The 9,639-nt window shown below is 42.6% G+C and overlaps 1 protein-coding gene across 1 annotated transcript in view; it reads left to right on the plus strand.

The window, feature by feature from the left end:
* The window catches only part of myo1g (myosin IG), a 40,472-nt gene extending 32,615 nt beyond the window's left edge, over positions 1–7,857 (plus strand). Inside the window, exon 22 of the mRNA XM_079521893.1 lies at positions 6,759–7,857. Coding sequence (XP_079378019.1) covers positions 6,759–6,921 — 163 coding nt within the window. The 3' untranslated portion in view covers positions 6,922–7,857. The remainder of the gene's footprint in view (positions 1–6,758) is intronic.
* Positions 7,858–9,639: the final 1,782 nt, after the last annotated feature.

Genomic DNA, 9,639 nt, shown 5'->3' on the forward strand with positions numbered 1-9,639 from the left:
CTTTTATCCAAGGCGCTTTACATAGATTGTGCATTACATTCACCCATTCACACACACATTCATACACCGATTGCGGCGGAAGCCATGCAAGGTACCAACCAGCACATCGGGAGCAATTTGGGGTTCAGTGTCTTGCCCAAGGACACTTCGACATGTAGACAGGAGGAGCCGGGATTCGAACCGCCGACCCGTGGATCATTGGACGACCTGCTCTACCTCTTGAGCCACAGTCGCCCGTACTGTGCTCTGTACTGTATTGTAGTGAAACATCCAGACCCCAGGAATGTGCCCAGGGTGCCGGCCCGGTTCTGGCGAGCCGCCCCGTGTCCGAAACAGTTGAGAAATGACAGTTACCGTGTGGGGGTCCCCAGGGGGTCCCCAGAACATCCAGACCCCCAGGAACGCGCCCAGGGCTTGTACTGTAGTGTACTCTGTGCCACTTTATTCTGTTTAAAAAAATAATGCTTTCGTGTAGACACCTAGCCTGACACTCAGTCTGAATTATCATTTCATTTCACTTCATTATTCAGACTGAAAGCCCTCCCCACGGCAGGGAATGGGCGTTGTCAAAGCAGCAGTCTTCGGCGATTGGTTCATACCAACCAATCAGAATAGTAGGAAAGCAGATGACGTTGTTGTCAATCATGTGGCTATGGCTAACCCTGTTGCTAACCAAACAAACACAGTCAACGAGCTAGCATGTACAAAAGCGGTAAAATATGTCGGATGATGTTTATAAAACCTGTCGTTTCTGTAAAGAAACTATTTATCATAGGTCGATTTAATAGCCAGATTGATATGGTCGCGAGTCACTGCAGCCATGTTTGTTGTTTGACGCTGTCGAGTGACCGGGCTGATGGCCAATCAGCTGCTGCGATCAGATTTTTGATCGAGACTGACGCCGCCGTAGGCAGAGTCACCAGACCTGAATCGCCAGGACACATTTTTTTAATGGTGGTAGCGATTCAGCACTGCATGGAGCCAGGCTAGTAGACACCACCAGTCTGTGAAGACACTCTGCTACAGCAGTTCTCTCTAGTGTCATTATGAAAGTATAGGGTTTGCTCTGTGGCGCGTGATTAAGGGGATTAACACTTGCTGATCAATGAGCTAATGACCATTGTCCACAAAATGGATTTAATATCCTTGGTGATGTAGGGCTGTCAATAACATTGTGGAATGTTCAGATTGCAGGATGAGTGATGCAGAGTTGATCAAACATTAGTATTGCAGAAGGAAGAAAGGAGTCGATTTGATTGGATTGTGAGATAGTGTGTTGTGTTGTTGTGCAAGTTTCTGAGAGAGAGAGAGAGAGAGAGAGAGATGAGTTCTTGTAAGAGGAAGTGCTCTGTCACCTTTTTACAATTAGATTTTTTCCTCATGTTTATATAAATATATATCAACTAGAGATGGGCTACACAACATGAATAACTTACAAAAAAAGTACTTGTGATCTACAATCCCAGAAGATTCAAATACTTTGAACTATACCATTGTATCATTTCATATTATTTATACTGTTTACTAGACCATTGGCTAAACTTTAGTACTACCTATGGCTAAAGTATAGGTAGTACTTGGCAATGTTTAGGTATTTCCTTGTGTCCCTGTGAGCATCTCATGGGTTAATGTCTGCACAAGCATTAACAATAACCTTTTTTATACTTTAATTTTCATAATATGAAACAATAACTATCTTAATTTATTTATTATTATTTATTTATTTATTTTTGCGATTGAGCTTTGAGTACAGTTATAGGTGACCTGTTTTTCATAATTATTATTAGTGACCAAATCATGCTAATTTAAATACTCTTTACTGGCAGATACCATAAATAATGAGACAATCACACCTATTGCAATGTACATATTGTTCAGATGACAATTATCAACATGAATGAAATATATTGCTCAGCCCTGAAACAGTGGAGATTTTGCATCCATACCAAACTGACCTACTTTCACCTGTATGCCTCACGTGTATACAGGTGAAAGACCTGGCATGGCTTTCTCCTCCGATGTAGCCAATGTTCCACTTGGCAAAAACCCTTGATAATGTTACACCATCTTTCCTTATTTACAATCAATTTGTTGCGACGTTCCGTGCTACCTCAGTGATTGACGGAGTGTGCTGCTTTAAACCGCTTTGCTCTTATCTCAGAAGTCTGTGATGGGGCTTTAGAACAAATCAATGTCAAGGAAGTGATTGAAGCTAATGCTGTTACATTGCTCTTTATGCTCCACAACTGTGCTTCAGTACAAGTCCAGTATAGTACTACTGTGTCTGTGCTGTAGTTCCAATGTTTCCTCAGAATGTTTCCTGCCCAGGAGGCAGAAAGTGCAGCTGGTGGCAACAGAGCTTCTGTTTTTAATTCCGTTGATGATGATAATTATGACATGTCAGTCCCAGTGACCAATGCCAAGACTTATAACAGTGCTAACTCTGTGGGAAGCGATGGACAGCTTCATCGTGATGCAGAGTTGCACCTCCTACTTCCCAGCAGCAACCTTATAGCAGTTGGCACCCAATGACTCAAATAGCTGCTATCCACGATACCACACCATCACCATCCCCACTCCCACCCCTCAGCTAAGTGTCAACCATACAGTTGGGCAGCAGATTCTGCCATTGACCCAGTGTTGGTTGTCAGGCAGCTGAGGAAAATGGCTATGTACATCCAAAGTGTGTGCACGACTGGCCCGTTTAGGACAAAATGGCTCAAATCATTAACACAGTGTGTGATTTCCGTGAAATTACGCATGCACATTCCCACTACGCCGAGGAAGAAATGCCACTTAAATGTTTTCACATCAGCCTCATTACATGGTAGCGCTATAACAGGCCAAATCTTTTTTTTTTACCTATAACTGCACCAATCTGTGTACAACTTTGTATGCGCACTCCCTAGAGGTCAGGGAAAAAAATGTTGCCCTGCATTTTTCACATCTGCCCGTTATAGCGCCACCATGAGACCGATGTTTGCAAAACATGGCTTTACATTACTTGTTTTAGCAAAAATAGCATATCTAAACTACAAGCTGAACATACAAAGTATAAATCACCATGTCGAAGTATAAATCAGACTTAGGTTGACTGCTGTATAACACAACTCGACTTAGCAAAGTTTGGTGATCTTGAATCCAGTCTACCCCTGACAGTGTTGCCTATATTACTGACACACTCTTGTTCAACAATCATTTATCGAGTCCGCCTCATCTCTCTTGTCCATCACTCTTTCTCCTGTTGGGACTGTGGTCTGTGCAGAGATCCTGATCTTTATCTGGTTTAGCTCTGCTCTGTCAAACTGTTGACACCTCTCCTGTTTGAGCTCCTCTCGAGGACCAATCATAACCCAAGCTGAATCCACTGATGGACGAGAGAATCCAGACAGCAATGGGGATGGATCAGAGGGCAAGTGAGATGCTGGGATTCAGTTTATGAATTCATATGAATGATAGAGGTTCACAAAAATGAACAGTGATTTAGTGAACAACCGAGTCATTTGACAGAAATACAATTTGGCTTTTGAAGTCGATTGATTTTCTTTCCCTTTTTTTACATGGCGGTGAGCTCTAAGTCAAAGCTATGAAACATTTACAGCATACTTTTCTCTCATTGATGCAGTGTCTTGAAGTGCTAATACTGTATGTTGGGTTCCTTTTGTCTCTGTTCAGAGAGAGAGAGAGAGAGAGAGAGAGAGAGAGAGAGAGCGGCGCGTGAGAGGTTGTACACACATGGACATAATGTACACTGGCTGCATGTGTACATTATGTCCATCAGTCCGTGTGTGGAAAGAATGGGAAAACCCCCCAGACATCCCTTGATCCCCTAATGTGATGATCTGGGACAGTTATTCTTAACACGGCAACGCTGATCTAGGACCAGTGGTATTATTAGAAGCAGACGGTGGCGGAACGGTGGCACAATCATTAGCGCTGTTGCCTCACAGCTAGAAGGTCCTGATTTCGATTCCCGCTGGGGTCGTGTTCTCTCCTCCATGTCATCAGTGCCCATACCCTAGGTGGGGTTGGCAAAAGGGCCTTTCTGTGTGGAGTTAGCATAATTGTCCCCTAGGGTAGGTAGTAGGTACCCTCATAAAAAACATGCAGTAATCCTGGTCTCTAAACTGCTTCCCCCTGACCAGCTGGGGTGCCTGATGGAGGGGAAAGGAACTGGTTGGAATAAAGTGTTCCTTCCACACGCTACGTCCTACTGGGGAAACTCCCCCCCGCCCCCTGTCAGGTGATAAGAAGCGGCTTGGACTCCTCGTGCATTGAAGGAAGCTTGAGGTCAGTCCGTTGCTCTCCCCAGGTTGGCAGAGGGAGTGTAGCTCACAGGATTACATTAGACAATTGACACTGAGTGAAAAAAATGGGTTACAAAAATCGTGGGATAAAAAAAAGAAGCAGACACAGAAAAAGAATCATTACACCCAAGGCCCTGTGCCTAGTCAGATGATCTGACACCCAGCTATTTACAGCTCAGAATTAATAGTTACCACAAAACATTGATTGTTTTCCCCCTTCATGCTCTTTTACTGAAACAAGAATGGCTTTGCTTGCGGATAGTCTCTGGGTGGGTTTAATGGGTTTAATTGAAGTTCATCGAGATGAGTTTTTCTTCCCCATTGGCAGAATTCTGGAGAACAGTTATTGGCAGTGTGCATATTGCACTCTTTTCTGAACACATTATCATGGGTTAGAAAATACCTCATCGTCTTTGTGATGGATGGTAATGGGTCACCTCATCATTTAAGCGGCATTAGATTACTAAACTGCCTGGAGAGAACTTTGTTGATCCTGATGATTGGACTTTAAACTTTCAGCCAGATGAAATGATGTGCCATTGACTGTTGCGCAAAAGGCCTGCTTTTGGACTGGGTTGATAATTTCCCAAAATACAGGGATGTGGGTGGCCATTGTGTACAAACACAAAATCGTGTACGCATCGACCAGTGCTGCGCAGGGTCAGTGTTGATTTGATTCCCCATGCAGTGTGGAATACATGTTTACTTAAGTAAAAATAGCAATATCACACACGAGTAACATTTCAAAGGTAGCCTACTCATTATGCAGAATAGCCCCTTTTATAATAACATTGGACTGTAAATAGTAATGCAGTCATCACTTTAATGTTGCAGCGGGTTAAAGTACATCAGAATTGTATTTAAGTACATTACTTGAGTAAATGTACTTAGTAATACTTTCCAGTTTCCACCACTGCACAAAGGGACTTCACAGAGGGCCAAGCAGCATCAACAACACATCTCGCCACACATTCAGCTCACACATGTAATGGCCCATAATTCTCCACAATGGAGACACCAGAGGCATATGTTCACATTGGATTAGCGCAATGCAGAGGAGATGATGGGGGGGGGGGACAAGAGACAAGAGAGAGGGAAAAGAGAGGGGGGGGGGTCTTCAGTCTCCTCCATGAACTGCTGTTGGTTGCGCCCCAAGTCTGTGATGTTGTCTCTCCACACACGGCAGTGAATTATTTGACTTTGGCTTGAGGCCCCCCATTGACAAACAGCAGACTGCTGGGTTTATCATGTTTATATATTCACCCTCGCCCCTCTGCGCAGAAGAGGATGGGAAGAAAGTAATAGCACAAGTCGTAAACAGCAAGTCTGTAGTAGTAGTCAGGCAGTGTGGACCGCCTCTTTAGCATGTAGCTTTACACACAGCTCTACTCTCAGCCTAGCATCCACATGCCCTCACACTGGTCCAATTGGTTCCATTTGTACATTCATACAGACTTACAGCAAATGAAGAGCAAGACTCAACTGTGCACAGGCATAGCTTGTAGCTTAGTCTGAAATTCAGGGCGTCTTAGCCCGGTGTCAACTTTCACTGGACCCTTCCTATTTATTAGCCACTCGAATCTCAGATGTCAGCAGGGTCGCATGCGAATCAAAACCCGGGCAAGGTCAGTGGGCTTCTAGGCCGGATGTTTCAACGGCCCCGGAAGGGGGAGACAGCTGGTTGTGGGGGGTTTTGAGTAAGGGGATGGAGGAAGAGGAGGGGGGAGGGGTACTTGAGACCAAGGCTACACCTGTTGGGATAGCTTAGCACAGAGGCCGACATTCGCTTTGTGAATTTAGGGGTGATTGTTTAAAATTCCAGCTGTTGGGCTCTCTCCTGGAGACAGCAACATTCAAATGTATTTATATATCCCTGTACTTTTAAAAACATCATGGTTCCAAAACAATATATACCAAGTACCAACATGAGTAAGACTGTAACAGAAAGCTTAGACTGGCTTGACCAGTCTATGTCAAAGTGACTCTATGTCAAAGACTCCGAAACACTAACGGCGTCAACGTATTGTGAGCATGTAGATCGCTATTTTCACTAGAGTGGTGGTGTTGGGGATGCTGGGGCCAGGCAGAGTGAACCTCATTGCAGAGCATGACCTTCATCACAGGCGGCCATCCTCTTCAGCTGACACAGTGCAGCTGGCAGGCAGAAACATGTCTTCTTCCTAGCTGTCTGCCACCAAAGAGATTTGATATGCTGCAGCACCCTCCCCTCCACACTCTATGAAAATAGAGGATGCTTCGATTCTGTTTCCATGGACATGGACTACTCAACTTCAGACTAATAATTAGCCAAGTACTTTGTATTGTGCGTGTTGTGCTTGTATGTGTGTAGCTGTGTACACTGTCAGACTTTATGTACTGTAACTATGGATTTTACTGTGTGGTTCATAATCATAAGTGCCCTACTGTAATACTAATCTGTCTATGTTTCAGAGTGAGGAAAGTCCTGTTACCAGTGAAGGTTTGCAGTCCAGTCGTCCAGGTGCACATGCGTGGTAAGCCTAAGACCGTAGCCGTGGAGACGAAGGCCGGCCAGACCAATGTAGACTTCAAGAAGAGCCGAGATGGCTTCGTCTTACTGTTGCCCTCAAACTGATGTACAGTAGACCATAATACCATAAACAAACACCCAGTTACCTTGTAACCCCCGTGTGTCGCTGGACTTTACCACACAGTATAATCCTCAGTGTTGGTGTAAATCTAAGAACGTAAAAACAGGTCTCAGAATTAAACAAACGAAGGATTGTACAGGGGGGCTTGGTCCCTAAGAAGTACGTCCAAAATACACACCATTATCAGCCTGGTAACCTAACATGTTCAAACTGATGAAGGCCTCCTTAAGTCGTCACAATCAATTTCCCAGCTATATTTAAAGCTGCAATCACAAAGCTTTTTTGTCCTACTCGAATTTTGATCCGTGTCTGGGAAACCAAACTTCTGCCGATCTTCCCAGATGGAGTCCCCGTTTGGCCAGGGGAGATTGTGGTTGCTTCAGGCAGGGCTCCTTGTCAACCACTAGGTAGGCGTCCATCCTGGCAGTCTACTGTACATTTCTCAATGGACCAGTAGGAAGTCCACCTTCAAACACTGCATAGGCCTACTGTACGTATGTGCTTGTTGGAGCCATTTTTAAAATAGATTGTGAGCATCTGGGCACTGGGGAGACTTTTATATGTATTACTAGAGAAATAGCTTGTTCTGGAAGAAATTGGCAGCTTTTCTTTTTCATTTTTATTTCTTGCAGGGTTTAATTACTTAACCACCTCAGAATGCAGTATTAAAAGTCAGTTAAATGTATTCTTGCAGCTTTATATATGCAGAAGTTGTTTTATATCGGTAGATTACATTTTTTATACCAAATTAATCGATGCACTTTTCGTTAATGAAATATTGTACATAGTTACAAGTTACAACAAAGATGAGACATTTCAAATACTGTATTTTTTTTTCAAGCATAATTATTTCAACTTACAAAATTAGTTTTATTTGTGCATTGTCTAATGCTGCTGTTTAGAGAAGTAAGACTATGTTTTTATCAGAAGTAATAAAGATGGGAAAGTGCAATAAATGATTAAATTGTTTTAGTGCTGTGGTTGTTTTAATTTCTACAATGTTCTTCCTTGCGAATAGAGTAGAATCTGCTGAGTTTACTGTAGTAGAGTCAGGTCCATGATGAACCTAACATTGTTGCCCCAATGCCCCATGATCGTTGCTTGAATCTGAATCCAATTCTTCCCATACTCATCAATGCTTAACTCTTCCACTGTCAATAATACATCTCTTTTACTTGGCTTCCTGACAGTCTGCCCTCCCTATCCTTTCACCATGCTCTGACACCCTTGCTGTGATACCCCCCCACAAAATAACATCGGGTTTTTCTATTTTTTATTCTGGGGCGAACATTTGTGAGCTTGTATTACAGTATATAGAGTTTTGGAGGGGGAAAAGGGAGAGGGCCTACCATACTGTATCCACAGGGGACTCGGGGTTAATTTAACTCATAAGTGTACAAATATAACCAAAATTACTTGTTACATGAAGAATGCATTGTACTATTAATGCAACTGAATGTGGTGTTTGCCATTTTTCTCTGAATGTACAGTGCATCTGTTTTCATCATCTGTAAGTCAGTTTGCATATTCATAGTCATTTCATATATCTCATACATACATACATACATACATACATACATACATGCATACATACATTTGTTTCCATCATACAGTATAAAGTACTAATGCTCTAAGGATGTCAATAACTAAGGATATAGTAGCAACAGGGCTGTACCCACCATTAGACAATCCTCCATGCCTTCAAGTTCGATGAACTAGGTGACCTCAGCAGAAGTGCATCTATGTTTCATCTTCCTGCTTTCTAGTTTTGCCTTGCTTAGTTATTTTGAGACCCTATTAATCAAACTAAAGGGGAAAAAAAAACCATCTGATATAAATAACTCCTATCTCCTTGTCCTAATTTGACACCATGTTTATTGGCAAACAGACTAGAATGTGAATCTCATTTAAACTCTGACTTGGCGATCAACCAAAGTTCTGTTGGGCACAAATTAATGGAGCCAGCTTCTTGTAGTTTTCCAAAGTTTGAAATGTATACCTGTGTGTGCATGTGACAATCTGCATGGGATGGGTAGACTAGAGAGAGTCAAGAGACAGATTAGTCTCTCAACCCATATACACACTACACAGATGTTACAATTAAATCACCCAAAACATGTTGTTTTCAATTCCAGCATTCTTGTTTGGCAACTGTATTGGACTATACAGTATTTGTTTTGGTGCATGTATAGGTGAATTTTGGTGTTTAGGGGTATGTTGTCAAGTTGATTAATGTACTGTATATTTTGGTGATCATCTTTTGCTACAGTTGTACAGACGGTTAGTAGCGGTACATCCCATAAGCCTGAGAGACGGGAGCTTTATAACATGCTAGGTAGTAGTATAAATCCCATAAGCCAGATGGACAGGTGCCCAATTGGCCTGTTCCGGTCCATAGCCTCACGGGACATGTATCACATAGTCTGGAAGGATGATTTCTCTGCAGTTATTAATTCACAAAAAATAGATAGTTGAAATGGATTTCCTGTCCTGGTAGAAGTATTGGGTTGAAAAAAACGAAACATAACCTACTGGGTGATAAGGGAATATATTGGTCAAAATATGGTTGAATATTTAACCCCGAAATGTAGTATACGAAAGAGATATTTTGTTTTATGTAGTTAATTTAAGTTAAACCGTGGTCATTAATTTCTGTTGATAAGGTTTGATCATAGGGGGAGCTGTGGGGGAAAAGCGAGCAA

The sequence above is a fragment of the Electrona antarctica genome (assembly GCF_951216825.1).
Source record: "Electrona antarctica genome assembly, chromosome: 15".
NCBI lineage: Eukaryota > Metazoa > Chordata > Actinopteri > Myctophiformes > Myctophidae > Electrona > Electrona antarctica.